General features: G+C 44.3%; 1 protein-coding gene and 1 pseudogene across 1 annotated transcript in view; both read right to left on the bottom strand.

Moving 5' to 3' along the window:
* Window positions 1-22,273, bottom strand: part of LOC117527899 (integrin alpha-3-like) — a 132,794-nt gene extending 110,521 nt beyond the window's left edge. The window contains exons 1-7 of the mRNA XM_034190404.1: window positions 22,114-22,273; window positions 8,475-8,602; window positions 8,188-8,279; window positions 7,580-7,716; window positions 992-1,098; window positions 698-787; window positions 560-619 (exon numbers count right to left, since the gene is read on the bottom strand). Of these exons, the coding sequence (XP_034046295.1) occupies window positions 560-619; window positions 698-787; window positions 992-1,098; window positions 7,580-7,716; window positions 8,188-8,279; window positions 8,475-8,602; window positions 22,114-22,259 (760 nt within the window). The 5' untranslated portion in view covers window positions 22,260-22,273. The remainder of the gene's footprint in view (window positions 1-559; window positions 620-697; window positions 788-991; window positions 1,099-7,579; window positions 7,717-8,187; window positions 8,280-8,474; window positions 8,603-22,113) is intronic.
* LOC117528842 lies at window positions 2,750-2,868 on the bottom strand (annotated as a pseudogene).
* Window positions 22,274-22,717: the final 444 nt, after the last annotated feature.

Here is a 22,717-nt window from a genome sequence, read left to right as displayed (position 1 = left end):
AATAGCAGGATAATGGCAGCTGAACACTTTGTGCACAAACGTCATCATTTCAGCCATGATTGATGTCAGACATCTGTGAGAGTGCCACACGGCATTCATGCACAAATCAGCAGAACCTTGCAGCTGCGAAGGCTGCGCTCGACATTCATGGGAGTGTCGTGTGGCATTCAAGCTTCACTCATGCAATATGTAAGTGGACATCTTCACCGCAAGTTTGTGCGAAATGTGGCTTACATTCAGATGCCATGCACTGATGTGCTGTTTGTATCACTTCAGTGAGATATACCAACTGTGAATTTGTCACAGACAGGAGGCGGAGCTGATGCTACAATTTTCTTTGGGAGTGGCAGAACTAGGACTGAAGATAGAGCAAAACCACAAATACGACATTTTGGAGAGAAATCAGAGAGGTGAGATTGAGAAGGTTTGGACACGTGCAGAGGAGGAACCCAGGGTATATAAGGAGAAGGATGTTGAGGATGGAACCACCATGTAGAAGGAGAACAGGGAGGCCAAAGGGGAGGGTTATAGACTAACTAGTCATTTCTAAATGACTCACCTGTTACAATTGTCATAGTTTGGTGAGACAGCAGGTGAGGTGCCTGAGTGACAGAATATCCTGCACGAGCAGAAAAAACAGTCAGCCAAACCAGCGTCAACTACCACAAAGAATGACACGTTTGAAGGAGGAGTCCACCTATGTAGATGTTCCTGCGATGCATGTTCGCAAGGGAACTCTGCTGGGTGTTCATAAAGAGTGAGTTCATCCATGACACGTGCACATTTCCTACAACACACACAATGCACAATGATTAAAGTACACCGCAGCCTTGAACACCCAGCTTGCAGGTCTTCACTTTAGCCTGAATCAGGTTTTGGTTCGGCGAGTCTGTTCTCCATCCTGTCCCGGTCTGTGTACTGAATTCTGATTGGTGGAGAGGTCAGCTAGTCTAATGCAGAAACGTTCTTCCACAGTCTAACAGAGCGTGACCTTGCCATTCGTAGCTCCCTGGTGACCCCACAATGAACTCAGACTGAGTGATGGCGGCAGAAATCCCCATGTTACACATGACCTCATCACTGACCTCCAGAAGGTGGCTGCAGACACAAACACACACAGACAGGTGAGGAAGAGGGTCACAATCAGACCTGGGCTTGATGACATCACTACAGACCTGACTGGACAAAGCTGAGTTGTGTGAAGCTCTGAGGGGCCACATGAAGCTTATTAGCAGCATTCACTTTCTGAAGCTGATCGATAATTCAATTATTCAATCACTTTATGACAAAAGCACCGAGGTTCCTAAAAATTAAAAAACCCTGAAGCAAACATTGAGACAAAACAGCACAAATTAAATCAAAGTAGTGAGAGTGTCACCTGCTGGCCTTCATACTAATCAGTGCTAATGAACAATGGTGGGCACAGTTCTGCTAATCCGCTAATTAGCAAAGCTAATTTTTTCGTTAGTGGATTAGCTTTTCAGGTAACTCTGAAAACCATCAGTGGACCAATTAGCTTCTGCTAAATTTAGTTCCACTAACATTTTTTTTGCTGGCATAGTGAGTAAAGCTTAACGGTTAAAAACATTTGTAAACCCTAAAATCATACATGTTAGTTCGTGTCTGTTGTGTGTTTTGCAACAGACACGCTGCTGTGAGGAGCTCAGCCCTCCCCCAGCAGAAGGTGTCATGTACATTTCACATACAACAACACGGACAGTGCAGTGTTGCCAATCCTCAGTATGAAAAGTAGCTATTTGCTGGCACAAAAGTCTCTAAATGATGTCATTATCTAATTTGCATATTATTTACATAGTATGATGTCATAACAGATGCTTTAGGGGAAAAAAAGTGGGAGAGACCTTTAAATACATAATCAAATTACATATTCATAACTGCATGACAGGCAGGTTGGTCAAAAACAGTTGAACACAAATGTGAGACTCAAACAAACAGCTCTAAATAGTAAAAGGCTTTACTGGTGTGGATAGCAGAGGTCGGTACACGAGAAGGAAGTATAAAAAACACAGCAGTACAAAAATCATCAGGCTAAGGGGTGGTCATTCAAACAGACAGGAGGTCAGGAACACGCTGAGGCAGGCAGGACTATGGAATGCAAAGCACAGAGCTGGAGAGAAGGCACAAGGCTCATCGATGTGGCAAGGAACTACTGCACCCAGTGAACCTTATATAACCCAGTTGATGAACAGCAAATCAGGAACAGGTGTGCGTGGAAAGCACCAGAATGAGGGCGTGGCCACAGAGACAGAGAGACGCCCACCACCAAGAACCCAGGGACAGACAAGAGAGATAGAGACAGACAGACCCAAGCAGAAAAACCCAGCAAGAGAATGAACAGACAGAAAAGCAATGAACTAAAAAGAAATAATAAAACAGACCTAAAAAATAAAACAGAAAACCAGACAAAATTTCAAACTCTGACACAGCAGAGCATTGAAAAGGAATTTACACAGACCTCTGGCTGAATTTGAACAATATATAAGCAGTATTAAGCTTATAGACGCTCCCAAATGTCACAAAACTGTCACGCTCCATAAGGACATTTTTAAAGAGAATTAATGTTAAAGAATCTCTTTACTTTTGTTACTATACTTGTTGTTGTTCATTCAGCTGCTCCCGGTTTTGTTCGGGGTCGCCACAGCGGATACAGCCAGATCCACATTGGTAATTGGCACAAGTTTTATGCCGGATGCCCTTCCTGACGCAACTCCAGTTTTACCTGGAGAAACACACACAGCTGCTGGTGTTCCAAAGAGGTCTCCCATCCAAGTACTAACCAGATCCTGCTCTGCTTAGCTTCTGAGATCTGACGGGATCAGGCTGACACAGAGCAGACCGGCTGCGTACTTTTGTTACTGTCAACCTCCCCCCCAGAGGACCGTCCCATCAAACCCCGGGGGGAAACAGGAGGAAACAAAAACCCCAAACCCCCAGGGATTTCCAAAAACCACCCCAGGAGCAAACAAAAACTACAGAAAGCCCCACTGACCTCCCCAGCACCCCGAAAGACCCTCCAGGTCCGTCGGGAAACACGTCGTGGCAATCGGCACAGGACTACTAAGCCGGAGAAGCCAATAGGAAAAACGCAACCCAGCTCCACCCCCAAGGGCAGGGGAAAACCGGCAAGACGGCCGGTGCCGACCCCCCGACTATACTCCAGCCTACCGGGAGGGGTGGGCAGTGGAAAAGGCGAACGGCACTGATCGGCCCCACCGCTCCGACTGGAGTATAACCCCACTGCCCGACACCTCAGCAATGCCAATGGCGAACGGTCAGAGGCACGCTGAGGCTGGAGAGGAACCGGGAAACAACTAAATCTAAGAAAAGAGCCCTGCCCCCCCCCCCCCCAGGTGCAGAGGTCCTCATGGGAATGCCCAGCAACCAACCTGCACCACCCCACAACACCAAAGACGAACGGCCAGAAGTGTGGGAGGCTGGGGTTAGGGGACAGGGAAATAAAAACCAACAAAATAAAACGACCCATTCTGCTAACAAAAATTAAATAACTATAAACAATTAAAAAAAAACACACGCTTACCTGAGTCCAAACGAACTCCGACCAGCCAGCCTGTTCACCCCACCACAACTACCTCAAGTGCTATACACAAAACCTGGTTTACAAAAACCCCCATTTATATCCCACAAAAATGTCCATAAAACACCTGGAGCCATGTTATGATGCTGTCTCCTGACGCTTGTTTGACCGGGGCAATATGGCTGTTCTGACCCTTCCAAGTTGCACTGGCTCGTCCACTAGAGGAGCTAGAGGTCCCGTCGGAGGAGTCTCAGAGGAACGAAGAAGAGGTGGTCCGGAGTTATGTCGGGGAAAACCCCGAGACAAAACACCCCGCTCGGACACTCGCCCTCTCTCTCGTCCACGCTCCTTAATCCGATCGTCTAGATGAATAACCAAGGATATTAACTCATCTAAATCCTTCGGTTCGTCACGGACGGCTAGCTCATCTTTCAGGGAGTCATTCAACCTGTCTACAAACACCCCCCTCAAAGCAGCAGCGTTCCAACCAGACTGAGCGGAAAAGATTCGAAAATCCACAGAATAATCAGCTGTGCTTCGTCGCCCCTGTCGGAGGTTCAGCAATCGCTGAACCACGGCATTTGTTTTCATCTCCAGGTGCTTCTGGACTTTCTCCTGAAATGGAACTGCTTCTGCCGCTGGGTCCATATTGGTTTGGCCGGAGAATTCTGTTATGGATTAGATGCGGATTGAGGAGCGGTCCAGTATCTGACTGAACCCAGCATGAAATAATCAGAAGCAGTTCCAAAAAGAAAACACATTTATTTTCTCCCTTTGTGCTATACATGAAATACTAAATAATTACAGTTCTGGTGAGGTGAAAAGGCGGCGCGCTCTCTCAGCGTCTCAACAGTCGGAGTCCGAACGTTCAGGATTCAGGAGTTCCGCCAACACCCCCCCCCCAGGTGACTTTCCCAGACTGTACTCTGCGAAGGAGGAACAGAGATGAGATTATTCAACACTTATTACTACGAAATATTGTTTAGAGGCAAACTTATCAGCTACACGTTTAGGTCTGGTTTCAATCTTAGTTCAAAGAGGCTGCTGCTCACAGCTAGTGGAGGATCATTAATCCGCACGCCACTGCCGTGAGGAGCACGCCAAACAATTTCCACCAATAATTACTTATAGCTGCGTATAAACACCAATTTACATTCACGGATAAACTTTTCAGAATATACACCTCTGTCGTGTGCTGACAACGTTTGCCTCTCACCCTCGTCCTCCTTCACAGGCGCGATGTCAGACTCTGAAACGGCCCTCAGCGTCCCCACACGGTCATCACAAGGTCGTATTCTCCGGCAATCTTATCCAACTCACTGCTGGTTTAAATGTAGTTCTTCATCACTACATTGGCACCAGCTGGAAGTCCTCGGATCTGCACGTGAACATCACAGGTGCCGTGGATTGTCCTGATAGAGAGCCGCACGAGAATGCAACAGGTGCAGCCAATCATCGTAACAGAGGAGAGAGACTCTTCTGCAGCACATTTTCCTCAGAGAACAGCCCCAAATCATCTGGGAAGGAAAATAAACACAAAACAACCCAACCTTGTCCAGCCAAACCCCCCCAACACACAACACCTATAAGAAGAACAAGCTTGCTTGCACAGAACTCTGTCAGTGTGGAGGAGAATAGGACATTTGTGCCAATAGATCATCTCTACCACCAGACGACGATGAGGAAGTTGATGACGATGAGAACTAGCCCTAATGCATATGGCCTAAAGAATCAACAAGGAAAGACACTTAACGCTAAATGAAAAAACTATATAAAGAACATTTCTATCACGTTTTAAATACTTTCTTAATTTGTTATTATAATAAATAACTAGAGAACAATATTTTTAGCAAATGCATTCAATATAATGTCTATTACAGCCAATGGTTTAGCTTCTGGGCCACTTTCCTCCATTTTTCACACTTAAATACATTTCCTTTCTCAAAATACCCTAAACCCCTTCATAAAAATTACCAACATGCCTTTTGTTATTTTATTGAGAATTTAGAATAAACTAAATGCATTTTTGAAGATTCTATCCAAAAATTTAAAAAAATTACATATGCCGATAAGTAGCGAGGTAATCAGGCTGAACAAGTCTGGGTGAGGTTTGCCATTCAATGCGGGAACAGTGTGAGGCAACACGCGTGAGTGTTCAAATGAGGAGGATTGTAGATATCCCTCCACTCAGTGCTTTACAGTCAGCTGCAGCGGAGGTGGGGGGTACCGTACCACTCTGTGACAGAGACTTTCACTTTGGGTCGCCAAACACCAGAAAAGTCTCCAGTTGTTGTCCATTCAACTGCTCCCGTGTTGTTCGGGATCACCACAGCGGATACGGACAGATCCACATTGGCATTTGGCACAAGCTTTACGCCGGATGCCCTCCCTATAGCAAACTCCAGCACAACCTGGAGAAACACACACAGCTGCTGGTGTTCCAAAGAGGTCTCCCATCCAAGTACTAAGAGGGCCCCACACTACTTAGCTTCTGAGATCTGACGGGATCAGGTTGACACAGAGGAGATCGGCTCAGAAAAGTGTCCAATGACGCCAGGAAAAGTAGCTAGAATTGTCGTGAGTCGCTTTTGAGAAAATAAGTTGTCAAGAGGGTTTGGGAATTCACCAGATTTAGTGAGAAAGTCACCAACATGGCAACACAGACAGTGTTGCAGAAGAGATCAAACGCAAGGCACTTTTCACTCATGGTCACAACATAACTCTTTACTAACTACACTACTTGAACTCCAAAAACACAACAAATCTAGAACACTAACAACCATGCTGAAACAACATGCACTACAATAATTAAAAAACAAACAAACAAACCCTGCACTCCCATAATGCATTGCAGCACCAATCGACAGAGTGTCTGCTTTAAAAACAGCATGTACATGCAAATCTTTACTTTTTTTTTAAGTGAAAAGATACTTATTTATGGAGTTAAATTTGTCTCATTAATACTTGCAAATGCACAGAGGGTGATCTACAAATAGTCTTTGATTTGCACACGTTTTGCGATTTCCACAAACACAAATGTCCAATTTGTAGTTGAATGTTTTTTTTTTTAACAAATAAATGTGTATTAAGTACATCCAAGTATATTAAGTATACTTGGATGTACATACAAGTATATTAAGTGTAGTAAATATGTCTTTTTTTCCATTGTAAAAAAAAGGCATCTGCAAAACTGAAAATTCTGTGAAGTGTGATTCAGCATTTGTGGATCACCGATCACATGTTGGTCGCTATTCACACTCCCATCCAGTAGATGGCAGTGTTCTATGCATTTTGACTGGGGGGTGGGGAAGTGATAAGGGGAGTCTCATTTCCCATTATCCGTTTTGGCAAGTGTGTCGGTTAATGCTCAAACCTTCAGAATTAGCGCATTACTTTAAAAGATATGTGCAATATTTTCACTTTGTAAAAATGACAGAGTTGCCATTAATGTCGATAAACTGTCCTGAATTAGTTTTGTTTATAAATGAAACCACAAGTGAATGTCAGGGTGCATAAACACAAAAGCTCGGGCTTGTTGTTTGTTTTGGGTTTGTGATCATCTTTGAATTTACTCAGAAGCCCTCTGGTGCTTAAACTCAAAACTGGCTTATCAGTAGCCGACAGTGTACTGAGTCACTACAAAAAGTTAGTGGTTAGCTGTAACTTCCGCTAACTTTTTTGTGGTTTATCAGGTTAGCGTTATAAAAGTTAACTTTTCAGTTAGCGGATATCGAAGCTAACTTTTTGGTTAGCTGTGCCCACCACTGCTAATGACACATATGACATTTAAAGTCTGTACCTCTGCACAATCATCCTACCACAATATATACAAACTGAACCTGATGTCGACAAACTACTATTAAAACTCAGAGATCCTTAAAAAGTTCTTAATCACAGTTGTTCTACTGACTAATAATTTATACATTTCTAAGAATAATTCATAACTTCAAGTATCATGTCAGAAGATCAGATCATCTCAATGTGGAACACAACCACCTGACATGCTTCCAGGTGCTGGTCTACCTGCAGATCTGGTCCGGGTTCTGCCAAGGCATGTCCTCAGGGTCATACTGGAGGTCGTTACCACGGAGATAACACTTCCCAATCATATGTCTCAGCCTGTACGCCCCGTAGATCTTAATGAAGCGATGGCCACACACCTGGTGGGAGGAGCCACAGACAGACAGTGAGAGGAGCCAGACAGAGGAGGAACAGCAAGATCAAAGGGAAACGGGAACTGCAGGTTGGAGTTCACTCTGATCTGGGAGCAGGAGCACACACTCCTGAAAGAACCTGACTGGGACCTCCTGCATGTGAAAGATGGTGAAAGCTGTCTGCAGTGGTGGACATGCCATAGGCACTGGTTCCTGTTGGCTGTCCTGCATGGAGGTCAGGATCAATAACCAGGTTCCCATTGTTCAAAAACAGACAAGAGGAAGTTTCTTCCAGGAAAAGACACTCCGACTGATTGGTAAAATTGTGAATTCTGTCCAGTTCGTGGATCAACAGATCAACTCAGCCTGCAGTGACTCTCTAGTCTGAAATATGTCCATCAGCTCAATGAGATTCAGACAAATGAAGAAACAAAAACAGAAGATTATCTCAGGCAACCAATAAGAACAAAGACTGACCAGGATCCTCCCCCCAGGGCGGCCCTGACTAGCTACTGATACGCCCAGCCACATGTCCTCGATCCAGTCCTCGGCCTCAACCAGGTCTTCACCTGGAACAGTGAGATACACACAGATCACAGGGTTAAGCTCCACCCACATATCAGTCCATGGCTCCACCTACAAAAGTCCACCTTGAGTCCTGGATTACATCATCCAGTTACCTTACATAATGAGTCCCTAAATGTTACATATTCTTCCAAAAAAATATTTTTTTTGAACAGCTGAACACTAAGGCAAAAGCTGACCTGAGCCGATCAGGTTTATCCTGCTGCAGTCTGATTGGCTCGCAGTGATGGGGCAGCTGTACACCCCTCCTGTGCGATTGGCCGCAAGATGAGGCTCCGCCTTCTCCCTAGGAGCTCCCACCAATAGGCTGCAGAGAAACTCAGTCGTTAGCTGTCGAGCACAGCAGGTTGTTAGTGCTGATCAGATTGATCACCGTTCAATGGAGTCATTGTTTATCAATCATTAATCTTACTGATTAATTGCATACAAACTGCTTCGACACCTCCTTCCGTGATTAAAGTAATCTGGACTAACTTTTAGTCCACATGTTTTGAATTTTTTATTTTTTTTAATGATCTGCGGTCTAATGTGAGCAGAGACGAATTCAGTATCAACTCCAGAATAACGTTGATAAGCAATTATCAATGAAGGAGAGACACACTGTGATGAACCTCGCCCCAAAACATTTAGTCCTCAAGGTGGCGGGGGTGGAGGTGGACAATATTATTCTTTCAAAGACTTATGTCTTTTATGGTTTCTATTCACTGTCTCTGGTTACACCACAGAGAGAACAGGTCGAATCTTCATGATATTATGCAGATGAAAAAGCATTCTGTGTAATTTTTCTAATGTGTAGGTCAAATATCAGTGTGGGACCTTTGACCGCGAACTGCAGGGGCGTCGGAATGGGGAGGGTAAAGGGTAATATGTACCCAGGGCCCAGAGCATGGGGGGGGGGGGCACAAAAAACTGGCATTAAATACATTTTTGCGTTGCATGTTATTAATGTCCGTACAATTCATGTTGTAAAATATAATTAGAATGAATGTATAAATGTTGCAAAACATAATTCTGCTCTAACAATAATATTGAAAGCTCTCTGAGGGCCCTTCCACCCCTGCACAGTTGTACAATGGTTTAGTCCAGGCGCACAGGCGACCCCCCCCCCACACACACACACACATCCCAAGTGCAGTGCTTCGATCTGGTGCTTTGTTGATTCAGTGTTTTATTTCACTTAATCTTAATTTTTCCCCACTGAAACCCCAAAGAGCATATGTCTGAGTAATATTCACCTTTTTATGTTAATCTGACCTGTTATGGTCTTCTGAAACAGTTGATAGATGTATTTTATAACTTAAAAACGGGACCGATGCTAACGCGTTAGCATGTCTATGGCGTTTTCAATGTTGAAGTTAGCATTAAGCTGTTGCAGCTGTCAGCACATTTCTTTTCTGTATTCATGGCTCAGTGTTTGTTGTCATAAAAGAGTCAAATGTATTACAAATTTTAATATTTTATTCATTTATTTGTATTTATATATCAATAATAATAATAATAGAAACAACAACAATATAGTAATAAGAATTAATAATGCCACAGTACAGTTTTAGAGAAATGGACAAAAAGAATCTGATAAAACAAAACAGAAAATTTAAACCAACTAACAATGAACATAAATCAATATAGAAATAACTGTTTCCTGTGAACACCTAGTGACTCTTAAACCTCCACTTCATCCTGTTTTATTAAGTTTAATGACAATTTGTTTCGGTCAAACCACATCTAAGCTGTGTTTTTTCACAAGAAAATAAGATGCAGTAAACTGCACATTTGTGTCTTTTTTCATGAAAATATCATTTTAAATTTAACATATTACACTTTTGTCAGGCCTTTAAAATACTTTTGTGGACTCTTGCTGTAATGTTGGCAGTGGTTGAGTTAGTTGCTGTAGGCATCTAAAAATGCTCCTAATCGGGTGAAACCTGATAGAAATATCTTTGTGGTGTGTCAGTGATGTATGTATGTGCAAAATAAAACAAAACACTACGCCAGGTATGTTTTTGACAAGAATACGAGGTCTGTCAATAAAGTATAGGTCCTTTTTATTTTTTTCAAAAACTATATGGATTTCATTCATATGTTTTTACGTCAGACATGCTTGAACCCTCGTGCGCATGCGTGAGTTTTTCCACGCCTGTCGGTGACGTCATTCGCCTGTGAGCACTCCTTGTGGGAGGAGTCGTCCAGCCCCTCGTCGGAATTCCTTTGTCTGAGAAGTTGCTGAGAGACTGGCGCTTTGTTTGATCAAAATTTTTTCTAAACCTGTGAGACACATCGAAGTGGACACGGTTCAAAAAATTAAGCTGGTTTTCAGTGAAAATTTTAACAGCTGATGAGAGATTTTGAGGTGATACTGTCGCTTTAAGGACTTCCCACGGTGCGAGACGTTGCGCAGCGCTCCCAGGCGCCGTCGTCAGCCTGTTTCAAGCTGAAAACCTCCACATTTCAGGCTCTATTGATCCAGGACGTCGTGAGAGAACAGAGAAGTTTCAGAAGAAGTCGGTTTCAGCATTTTATCTGGATATTCCACTGTTAAAGGGGATTTTTTTTACTGAAAGACGTGTGGACGGGTCCGCGCGTTGGGACGCAGCCGGCGCAGTGCGGCGGCACAGGAAAAACACCTCCGTGTTGATAACCATTTGTAAAATCCAGGCGGCTTTTGATGGCTTTCAGTGGAGTGAGTATATGAGAAATTGTTTAACAGCTGGACATGTTCCAACTTGTCCTTAAGGCTTCCAACGGAGGTGTTTTTCCTGTGGCGGAGCGTCGCGGCAGCTGCGAGCCAACGCTGCAATCCGTCCGCACGTCTTTCATTAAAAAAAATCTCCTTTAACAGTGGAATATCCGGATAAAATGCTGAAACCGACTTCTTCTGAAACTTCTCTGTTCTCTCATGATGTCCTGGATCAACAGAGCCTGAAATGTGGAGGTTTTCAGCTTGAAACAGGCTGATGACGGCGCCCGAGAGTGCTGCATGACGTCCCGCACCGTGGGAAGTCCTTAAAGCGACAGTATCACCTCAAAATCTCTCACCAGCCGTTAAAATTTTCACTGAAAACCAGCTTAATTTTTCGAACCGTGTCCACTTCGATGTGCCTCACAGGTTTAGAAAAAATTTTGATCAAACAAAGCGCCAGTCTCTCAGCAACTTCTCAGACAAAGGAATTCTGACGAGGGGCTGGACGACTCCTCCCACAAGGAGTGCTCATAGGCGAAAGACGTCACCGACAGGCGTGGAAAAACTCACGCATGCGCACAAGGGTTCAAGCATGTCTGAGGTAAAAACATATGAATGAAATCCATATAGTTTTTGAAAAAAATAAAAAGGACATATACTTTATTGACAGACCTTGTATAACATAACTTTGTTACAAGGTTAAACGTTGATGTTTAACAAAAGGCCTTTTAATAATAACTCACTTAAAGAAATAATGGCAAAACTCACATGTAAGTAAAAAAAAACCCAAAACGATTAATCGAAAAAATAATCGACCGATGAACTCATTAGTAAAATAATCATTAGTTGCAGCCCTAATGTTTAAGCTGAAATAAAATATGTCTTTCCTAAAAAACAAAAACAACAAAAAAAAATCAAAGTGCGGATTTCAAAAAAGAAGAGAAAAAAGGACAGGGAAAGAAAACTAAATGAGGGAAAGCAGCTGCTAACCAAATTCTTTGAAAAGAGAGGTGAGCTTGAAAGCTAGCTATATTGAGTTGGGGGGTCTGGGGGACCAAATTGCACCATTTTCTAGAAAAATGGTGCAATTTGGTGCATTCCTGTAACAGTGGGGGGGGGGGGGGGGGGGGGGGGGGGGTGTCTTCAATATGGCTAGTACCTAGGGCCCAGAATTAGAATTTGGTGCTACGCCCCTGGTGAGCTGCATGCATGTGTGAACAAACTGTCCATGAGTAAATGTGGAGATGTCTGGAGTTATACTTGATGTGGACATGTCCTGTCTCTGGCAACCAGTCTGTGAGCAGGACTTATGTCCTTTTTTGTCCTTTATTTAGCACAGTTATGAGAGAGTTTGAGGGGAGAGTGAGGAACTGCCTCCCTCCCCATGAGGGGATTGGAGATGTCTGGACTTTTTAGTGGATGTGGACATGTCCTGTCTCTGGCAATCAGACTGTGAGCAGGACTTTTATGGACTTTTTTTAAACACAGTTTTGGGAGAATTTAAGAGCGCGTAACTGCAGGAGCAGCCAGGCTGAGCATGTTTTTTTTTCTGTGCTCTTTGAGCATGTAGTTTTTCTACATTGTGTACATGGTATAAAAATCAATCCTGTGTGATTTATACTTTGTGAACAATGGAACATAGCAGGAATCATAAATTGTCATCGGGTAACATTGTATTGTGAGGGTGTGGCTTCCAGTCATGTTGAGTACCGTTGCTTTGCCCTGACTTGCATTGAAACCACTTCCTTTCTGTGTCCTGTGCTCGATACAGAAAAAATTAAACATGTTTAATTGTTGGCGTCCGATCTGCTTCATCCTTTGCATCCGTCAGTGTTCTGGCGTTGAGCTACATCGTCTCGGCACTAGGTTGCATCCAAGTGGCGTCGTCATGATGGCGCACGATGCAACTCGAAGTGGGCCTGGTGTGAAAGTGGCTTTACTGCCACATATTTAGCCTATTTTTCTGTCCACCCCTGCTTTTTTTTTTTTTTTTTTTTGACAATGTGGAAATGCGTTCCATTCTCAAAACGGTACATGTATGGCTCACATGCATGCAGAGATAGTGAGTGAGAGAAACGATGGATTTGATACAATGGAAAAAGACAGAAGACATTATTTCCAGGAGTTAATGGAGTTTATTAATGTGCATCACTTTTCAGGCACATATCTTGAATACTCCTGCTGCAGAGTCTCACCTTTTAAACAAAGCAGTGGAAATCACAGCTTTCCAAGTGGTGGCACTTGAAAACCCCCTGTTGTGGCAATTAACAGAAGCATGTGACTTTGAGCATGAACCATCAGCAGCAGCAGAGCACGTTCTGTGAGACCAGGTTTGATTCACAGAGCTGTGACATCTTTGGAAATTCAGAATCCTGTGGGATTTGAAGGCATCTTAGCCTTCTAGACTGTTTGTGGATGTTTTGTTGCAACATTTCTGTCAGGTAATGTCACTGACAGGCTCCTGCCCTGTGCTGACAGTACTGTAGACCTGCTGGAGTCCACATCTGCAATGAAAACCTGCTTCCTGGAACCAGTCTGACCCAGTGTCGCAGACCAAATGGTCCCCATAAAATGGGTCCTCCATGCCTTCACTGTGCATGCATGAGTCTGACTCTCTACAGCCAAAGCGGTCAAATGGATTAAAGGGATTATTATCCATCAGATTATTATCATCGCTATATAAATAAAATTGATTTGAATTGATTAGATGACAAGGTAAAACCTCTTAAATCATTCTAAAGTCAATTTTAAGCAGAAACTAGGCTGTTTTCAGCAGAAAACGAGGTGATAACTGGCAAGTCGTCATTCCTGACCCATTCTGTACCACAGTGGACAGATGGGGACTGTGGACTGCATAGACATGGTCTGTGTGGTATCAGCACGTCGGTCTCTGAGTGCACTCAACCGGATTCAGACTGTGATGGTTCCTTAGCACCGGTGTCACAGACCGAACGGTCCCCCCTAAAAATTGTTCTGCGCTGCCTTCATTGTGCATGTGTCATTTCGGGCCACAGCCGCACTTCTCTCCATGGACTCTCTCCATCCAAAGCGATCAAATGGATTAATGGGATTATTAACCATCAGATCAAATCAAATCAATTTTATTTATATAGCGCCAAATCACAACAAACAGTTGCCCCAAGGCGCTTTATATTGTAAGGCAAAAGCCATACAATAATTACGGAAAAACCCCAACGGTCAAAACGACCCCCTGTGAGCAAGCACTTGGCAACAGTGGGAAGGAAAAACTCCCTTTTAACAGGAAGAAACCTCCAGCAGAACCAGGCTCAGGGAGGGGAAGTCTTCTGCTGGGACTGGTTGGGGCTGAGGGAGAGAACCAGGAAAAAGACATGCTGTGGAGGGGAGCAGAGATCAATCACTAATGATTAAATGCAGAGTGGTGCATACAGAGCAAAAAGAGAAAGAAACACTCAGTGCATCATGGGAACCCCCCAGCAGTCTAAGTCTATAGCAGCATAACTAAAGGATTGTTCAGGGTCACCTGATCCAGCCCTAACTATAAGCTTTAGCAAAAAGGAAAGTTTTAAGCCTAATCTTAAAAGTAGAGAGGGTGTCTGTCTCCCTGATCTGAATTGGGAGCTGGTTCCACAGGAGAGGAGCCTGAAAGCTGAAGGCTCTGCCTCCAATTCTACTCTTACAAACCCTAGGAACTACAAGTAAGCCTGCAGTCTGAGAGTGAAACGCTCTATTGGGGTGATATGGTACTATGAGGTCCCTAAGATAAGATGGGACCTGATTATTCAAAACCTTATAAGTAAGAAGAAGAATTTTAAATTCTATTCTAGAATTAACAGGAAGCCAATGAAGAGAGGCCAATATGGGTGAGATATGCTCTCTCCTTCTAGTCCCTGTCAGTACTCTAGCTGCAGCATTTTGAATTAACTGAAGTGTTATATGGCTGGGGGGGCCTGGCTGCCGGTTTGTTTCTGTTTTTTGGTTTTCCTCCCAGGTGGCTTGCGTTTGGGACTGAGTGGCTGTGTTGCTGAGGCTGTCAGGACCTCACCCTGATCACCTGCGACTCGTCAGGACTCACAGCTGTGGTGCATCTGGATGGATTGGAACATGTTGGCATTTAAGACTGGAGTGCACAGTGTGTATTTGCCAGAGACTCGACCTTGTGACCAGACGGGTGAGATCGTCGTCTCGGGAGCCATCTCATCAACAGCGGATGCTGAGAACGTCCAGGTTTGATGCACAGTCTGTGAAAGAGGAGGGGGTGAGGTCTCACGCTCGTCAGCACACTTCCTGAGGTACGTTAGATTTGTGACTAACAGTTATACAGTCAGTAAATGTGGTGTCCCTCACACCTTATTATATTGAGCTGTTTGTTAGTCATGTATCAGCTTCCACTGCGGTGGAGTTTTGTGAACTGGATGTTCCATGCCTGCAGGTTGGGAAGCTGATCAGTAATCAAGCCAGGAAGTGTTTGCTGTTTGTACACCTTTAAGTGTTCTGTGTGTAGAGTGTGGACTCACATAATGGTTCCTTCTTTCACAGACTCGGTTGTTGCGGCCACCTGGGGGGTGTCGGCGGGGTCCTTGGGTCCGAAACAGCTTCTGGCTCCGGACCGTTAGCGCTGCTGGGAGCGCACCACGCCATGCCGCACCTTTTTGTTGTTATATTATCACTGTTATGTATTAAATTCAGTTAGCCTTTGTACCGTGCTCTGCTTATTTCATACTGGGTCCTTCAAACGCTGGTCGGTTCTCCGAGCTGCGTCCGACACATAACAGTAGTCTCTGGCCAAACATCACGGACCCAGCGGTAGCAGAGACGGTAACGCGCCGGGAAGGCGGCAGCAGACGTTCAGTGGTTATCCGGATCAGTTGCGGGGCTCTCCGCCCGGAAGGTGCATGTTTGAGAACCCATTACTGGATACTGATTTGTGCTCTCTTGCAGCCGTGTTCCTGTGTTGTGCCTTATCCGTGGGTCGTGGTGGAGTGTGACTGGTGACGGCTTCGCGTCACACTCCGACCGGATAAGAGGTTTAAACGGGAGCTGCAAGAGTGCGTTTGTAATGGGTTCACGCGCACGGCGGAGCTCTGTTAGCACGGGTCGCTGGGCTTCCTGTGTTACAGTCGTAGCCCCGTTTCCCCGGATAAAGGTAACTACTGCGTCTGTTGTATCAGCTCCGGCGTTATTTAGTTGAGCACATTTTGGTTGTGTGTTGCACTCAGCTGCACACATAAGAGCAGCTCGTTTGTTTTTTCTGTCGCCAAAGGGGTTTTTTCATTTTTTGCACTCTGGTTCCCCCTTGTGGTGACTGAATCACGTTACCGTCAAGCTCTTGAGTAGGAACAGGTGTGTTCCATTTGGTTGAGCTTGACGGTATAACTCACTGATTGTTTTGTGTTAGTTCATTTTGTGTGGGTGTTTTTTGAGTTGGTTTTTGTGTGGGATTTTATTTTTTTGTTGTCCACTATTTGTCTGGGGTTGTGACCCTGCAGCCTGTCTGACAAAGAACAAAAAAAAAAGGACCCAAACAACTGTGTGTTGGTCTGTTTGTTTTTTCTTTTATTTCTTTTTATTTCACATCCCCAGGGTTAGATGGAACGGTCCCCTGGGGGGTGATGGGGTGGTACTTGGGTTGTTTTTTCATTTTTTGTTATGCCCTCTCTTCTCCTCTGACTCCAGCCGGGTGTGCCGTAGTGTCGGCATTGCTGGAGGGGTGCAGTTAGGTTGTGCTGGGCGTTTCCCAGGTAGCCTCTGCACCCGGGAGGGGAGGGGGGGGTTTGGGGTGTCTTTTTGTTTTCCCCCCCCAGTTTCCGCCCTCAGGGTTTGACTGTGGTGTCCTCTGGGGGGGGAAAGGGCGTTGGGTCCATCTAGCCGTGGATGGCCGGGGCTGGGTCCATTGGTCATGAGGGGAGGCGTCTCCTGGGGTTGACGAGTGGTCCTCTGGGAGGCGCTGGTAGTCCCCGTGGGTGACGTTGGATCCCAGAGGGACCTCGGCCGTGGTTATTACTCCTGGAGCTGGCGGGTGGCCCTCTGGGGGGTGTTGGTCCCTACGTGTCGTTTGGGGGGAGGAGGGGGGGTATTTTGGCATTTTTGTTTGTGAGCTCAAGTTTGGGTTTTTCTTTTCTCCCCTTCCCTGGGGTTTGATGGAACGGTCCTCTGGGGGGGGAGGAGGGGGGGTATTTTGGCATTTTTGTTTGTGAGCTCAAGTTTGGGTTGTTTTTCTTTTCTCCCCTTCCCTAGGGTTTGATGGAACGGTCCTCTGGGGGGGGGGGTGTTTTAGTATTTTTGTTTGCAGGCTTGGGTTTGGGTTGTTTTTCCTTTCTCCCCTTCCCTGGGGTTTGATGGGACGGTCCCCTGGGGAGGGGGGGGTGTTTTGGTTGTTTTGTTTTATGACTAATCACACGTTTGGATAAAGGCTGACCGCACAGGTGTAAGAACTCCTGGCCACACCTGTGCTAAGAGACTGTCAGAAACAAGGGCAAAGATGCAGCCAGTTCAACCAGTCTGTTGGAGGATGAACGCAGACGCGGTTTCCAGCCATGGTCCCTGGAGGGGGGTGTTTCTCCTGGGCCAGGTGTGTGTGGTCGCCGGGAGGCTTCCCGTGAGGGTGGGGTACTGTTATATGGCCGGGGGGGCCTGGCTGCCGGTTTGTTTCTGTTTTTTGGTTTTCCTCCCAGGTGGCTTGCGTTTGGGACTGAGTGGCTGTGTTGCTGAGGCTGTCAGGACCTCACCCTGATCACCTGCGACTCGTCAGGACTCACAGCTGTGGTGCATCTGGATGGATTGGAACATGTTGGCATTTAAGACTGGAGTGCACAGTGTGTATTTGCCAGAGACTCGACCTTGTGACCAGACGGGTGAGATCGTCGTCTCGGGAGCCATCTCATCAACAGCGGATGCTGAGAACGTCCAGGTTTGATGCACAGTCTGTGAAAGAGGAGGGGGTGAGGTCTCACGCTCGTCAGCACACTTCCTGAGGTACGTTAGATTTTGTGACTAACAGTTATACAGTCAGTAAATGTGGTGTCCCTCACACCTTATTATATTGAGCTGTTTGTTAGTCATGTATCAGCTTCCACTGCGGTGGAGTTTTGTGACTGGATGTTCCATGCCTGCAGGTTGGGAAGCTGATCAGTAATCAAGCCAGGAAGTGTTTGCTGTTTGTACACCTTTAAGTGTTCTGTGTGTAGAGTGTGGACTCACATAATGGTTCCTTCTTTCACAGACTCGGTTGTTGCGGCCACCTGGGGGGTGTCGGCGGGGTCCTTGGGTCCGAAACAGCTTCTGGCTCCGGACCGTTAGCGCTGCTGGGAGCGCACCACGCCAGGCCGCACCTTTTTGTTGTTATATTATCACTGTTATGTATTAAATTCAGTTAGCCTTTGTACCGTGCTCTGCTTATTTCATACTGGGTCCTTCAAACGCTGGTCGGTTCTCCGAGCTGCGTCCGACACATAACATGAAGGCTTTTCAGGGAACTTTTAGGACAACCTGATAATAATGAATTACAATAGTCCAGCCAAGAAGAAATAAATGCATGAATTAGCTTTTCAGCATCACTCTGAGACAAGACTTTTCTCATTTTAGAATCCTACATATTTGTTTAATATGCGCATTGAATGATATATCCTGATCAAAAATGACTCCAAGATTTCTCACAGTATTACTAGAGGTCAGGGTAATGCCATCCAGAGTAAGGATCTGGTTAGACACCATGTTTCTAAGATTTGTGGGGCCAAGTACAATAACTTCAGTTTTATCTGAGTTTAAAAGCAGGAATTAGAGGTCATCCATGTCTTTATGTCTGTAAGACAATCCTGCAGTTTAGCTAATTGGTGTGTGTCCTCTGGCTTCATGGATAGATAAAGCTGGGTATCATCTGCGTAACAGTGAAAACTTAAGCAATGCCGTCTAATAATACTGCCTAAGGGAAACATGTATAAAGTGAATAAAATTGGTCCTAGCACAGAACCTTGTGGAACTCCATAATTAACCTTAGTCTGTGAAGAAGATTCCCCATTTACATGAACAAATTGTAATCTATTAGATAAATATGATTCAAACCACCGCAGCGCAGTGCCTGTAATACCTATGGCATGCTCTAATCTCTGTAATAAAATTTATGGTCAACAGTATCAAAAGCAGCACTGAGGTCTAACAGAACAAGCACAGAGATGAGTCCACTGTCTGAGACCATAAGAAGATCATTTGTAACCTTCACTAATACTGTTTCTGTACTATGATCAATTCTAAAACCTGACTGAAACTCTTCAAATAGACCATTCCTCTGCAGATGATCAGTTAGCTGTTTTACAACTACCCTTTCAAGAATTTTTGAGAGAAAAGGAAGGTTGGAGATTGGCCTATAATTAGATAAGATAGCTGGGTCAAGTGATGGCTTTTTAAGTAATGGTTTAATTACTGCCACCTTAAAAGCCTGTGGTACATAGCCAACTAATAAAGATAGATTGATCATATTTAAGGTCGAAGCATTAATTAATGTAGGGCTTCCTTGAGCAGCCTGGTAGGAATGGGGTCTAATAGACATGTTGATGGTTTGGAGGAAGTAACTAATGAAAATAACTCAGACAGAACAATTGGAGAGAAAGAGTCTTACCAAATACCGGCATCACTGAAAGCAGCCAAAGATAACGATACGTCTTTGGGATGGTTATGAGTAATTTTTCTCTAATAGTTAAAATTTTATTAGCAAAGAAAGTCATGAAGTCATTACTAGTTAAAGTTAAAGGAATACTCGGCTCAGTAGAGCTCTGACTCTTTGTCAGCCTGGCTACAGTGCTGAAAAGAAACCTGGGGTTGTTCTTATTTTCTTCAATTAGTGATGAGTAGTAAGATGTCCTAGCTTTACGGAGGGCTTTTTTTATAGAGCAACAGACTCTTTTTCCAGGCTAAGTGAAGATCTTCTAAATTAGTAAGACGCCATTTCCTCTCCAACTTACGGGTTATCTGCTTTAAGCTGCGAGTTTGTGAGTTATACCACGGAGTCAGGCACTTCTGATTTAAAGCTCTCTTTTTCAGAGGAGCTACAGCATCCAAAGTTGTCTTCAATGAGGATGTAAAACTATTGACTAGATACTCTATCTCACTTACAGAGTTTAGGTAGCTACTCTGCACTGTGTTGGTATATGGCATTGGAGAACATAAAGAAGGAATCATATCCTTAAACCTAGTTACAGCGCTTTCTGAAAGACTTCTAGTGTAATGAAACTTATTCCCTACTGCTGGGTAGTCCATCAGAGTAAATGTAAATGTTATTAAGAAATGATCAGACAGAAGGGAGTTTTCAGGGAATACTGTTAAGTCTTCTATTTCCATACCATAAGTCAGAACAAGATCTAAGATATGATTAAAGTGGTGGGTGGACTCATTTACATTTTGAGCAAAGCCAATTGAGTCTAATAATAGATTAAATGCAGTGTTGAGGCTGTCATTCTCAGCATCTGTGTGGATGTTAAAATCGCCCACTATAATTATCTTATCTGAGCTAAGCACTAAGTCAGACAAAATGTCTGAAAATTCACAGAGAAACTCACAGTAACGACCAGGTGGACGATAGATAATAACAAATAAAACTGGTTTTTGGGACTTCCAATTTGGATGGACAAGACTAAGAGTCAAGCTTTCAAATGAATTAAAGCTCTGTCTGGGTTTTTGATTAATTAATAAGCTGGAATGGAAGATTGCTGCTAATCCTCCGCCCCGGCCCGTGCTACGAGCATTCTGACAGTTAGTGTGACTCGGGGGTGTTGACTCATTTAAACTAACATATTCATCCTGCTGTAACCAGGTTTCTGTAAGGCAGAATAAATCAATACGTTGATCAATTATTATATCATTTACCAACAGGGACTTAGAAGAGAGAGACCTAATGTTTAATAGACCACATTTAACTGTTTTAGTCTGTGGTGCAGTTGAAGGTGCTATATTATTTTTTCTTTTTGAATTTTTATGCTTAAATACATTTTTACTGGTTATTGGTGGTCTGGGAGCAGGCACCGTCTCTACGGGGATGGGGTATTGAGGGGATGGCAGGGGGAGAGAAGCTGCAGAGAGGTGTGTAAGACTACAACTCTGCTTCCTGGTCCCAACCCTGGATAGTCACGGTTTGGAGGATTTAAGAAAATTGGCCAGATTTCTAGAAATGAGAGCTGCTCCATCCAAAGTGGGATGGATGCCGTCTCTCCTAACAAGACCAGGTTTTCCCCAGAAGCTTTGCCAATTATCTATGAAGCCCACCTCATTTTTTTTTGATGACAAGGTAAAACCTCTTAAATCATTCTAAAGCCAATTTTAAGCAGAAATGAGGCAATAATTGGTGAATCGCTACTGACCCTCTGAAATGACGCTCTGATCAGTCCTTCATGTTGTATTATGAAATAATGCTTAATTTATGTGGAAATGATTTTTGTACAAAAGCTTCAGATATGTGTTGCTGAGATAGATGATGACTGGAGTGCAGTTTGAAGCAGAAACGAGGTGATAATCAGTGAATCGGTGGTGACGCACAGAAATGACACTGCTGAGCTCCGAAATGACGCATGTGCAATGAAGGCAGGGCGAACTGATTTTTAGGGTGGGACTGTTCGGTTGGTGACACCTGGTCAGCAGGACGGTCGTTTGACTTGCATCGCTGTGTCTGACAGGCTGAAGCAGTGGAGCATGATGGGGGATCATGCTACGTTTCTTCAGGCGATGCATTAGCTCTAATGGAACAGATCATCTGTGGTCCTGGTGGATCTGGTTCATCTCAGAGTCTTTAATTCAATCACACAGGCACATTAACGATGGGTTCCTGTGGGATCACAAAAGCTTTTTTCTGCACAGGACTGAGTGCCCCTCCGGGGATTCTCCCCCACCTGAAGCTAACACGTTCCTCTTGTGAAAAAGTACAAATGCTACACTCAGAAGCACATTGAATGCTAATGGGACAGTTCAGATAAAGGCTGATGGAAACTGTGTGTTTTTGAGAAAAAGAGGAACTCCACCTCTTCCATGTTTTGCAGCCAGACAGTCTCATTTTCAGTTGTTCAGTTGTTGTACAAAGTTACGCTAACACTTTCCTCCCGCTTCCAGCCATTGGGCTAAGCTAGGCTCACACATTCCTCCCTTCGAGTAAATGGTGCACGTGCTGATGTACTCACAGGTGAGCGTTGCCGTGCAGGTGTTCGTGCAGGGCGACCGACAAGCCGAACAGACTTCCACGGTTGCCTTTCTTCAGGAGCGGAAACGCCGTGTCCAGGTTTGATGCCATGCACACGCAAACATACACACATATGGAAGTTGCCATGGACACCACTAGATGAAAAATGCAAACGTGTTAAAAGTTGTCAGAATGAAACAACATTAACGCTAACAAGTATTTTGTTACATTAAGGAGCAGTTAAGTCCTAATACCTAATATGCCTAGTACCTAGTACCTAATATGGTGACATGCAACATATTAAATGTAAATATTTTAGGAAAATAAAACCTGTTTTGCACAAAGATGACACTTTGTATCTGGCACACTTTGAAACCTCCTTGTTTGAAACCTGATGTGGGAAATCTCAACTTCCTGCTTGGTCCTAAACGCAGCATTAGGTGCTCTAATAAAGCTGGATGCTCCTACAAGGAGCCATGCAATTAACATGTCGTTAAGATGTTTATAAGCAATACTATTAGTAATTGAACTGGTCCTGATCAGGGCGACCTGATGCTTCACTACAGGCTCATCTTTTATTTTACTTTAATAAGTGTTCGCCTTTA

Source organism: Thalassophryne amazonica, chromosome 16, assembly GCF_902500255.1.
Source record: "Thalassophryne amazonica chromosome 16, fThaAma1.1, whole genome shotgun sequence".
Taxonomy (NCBI): domain Eukaryota; kingdom Metazoa; phylum Chordata; class Actinopteri; order Batrachoidiformes; family Batrachoididae; genus Thalassophryne; species Thalassophryne amazonica.
Note: the sequence above shows the minus strand (reverse complement) of the source record. Positions and strands in the feature narration are given on the sequence as shown.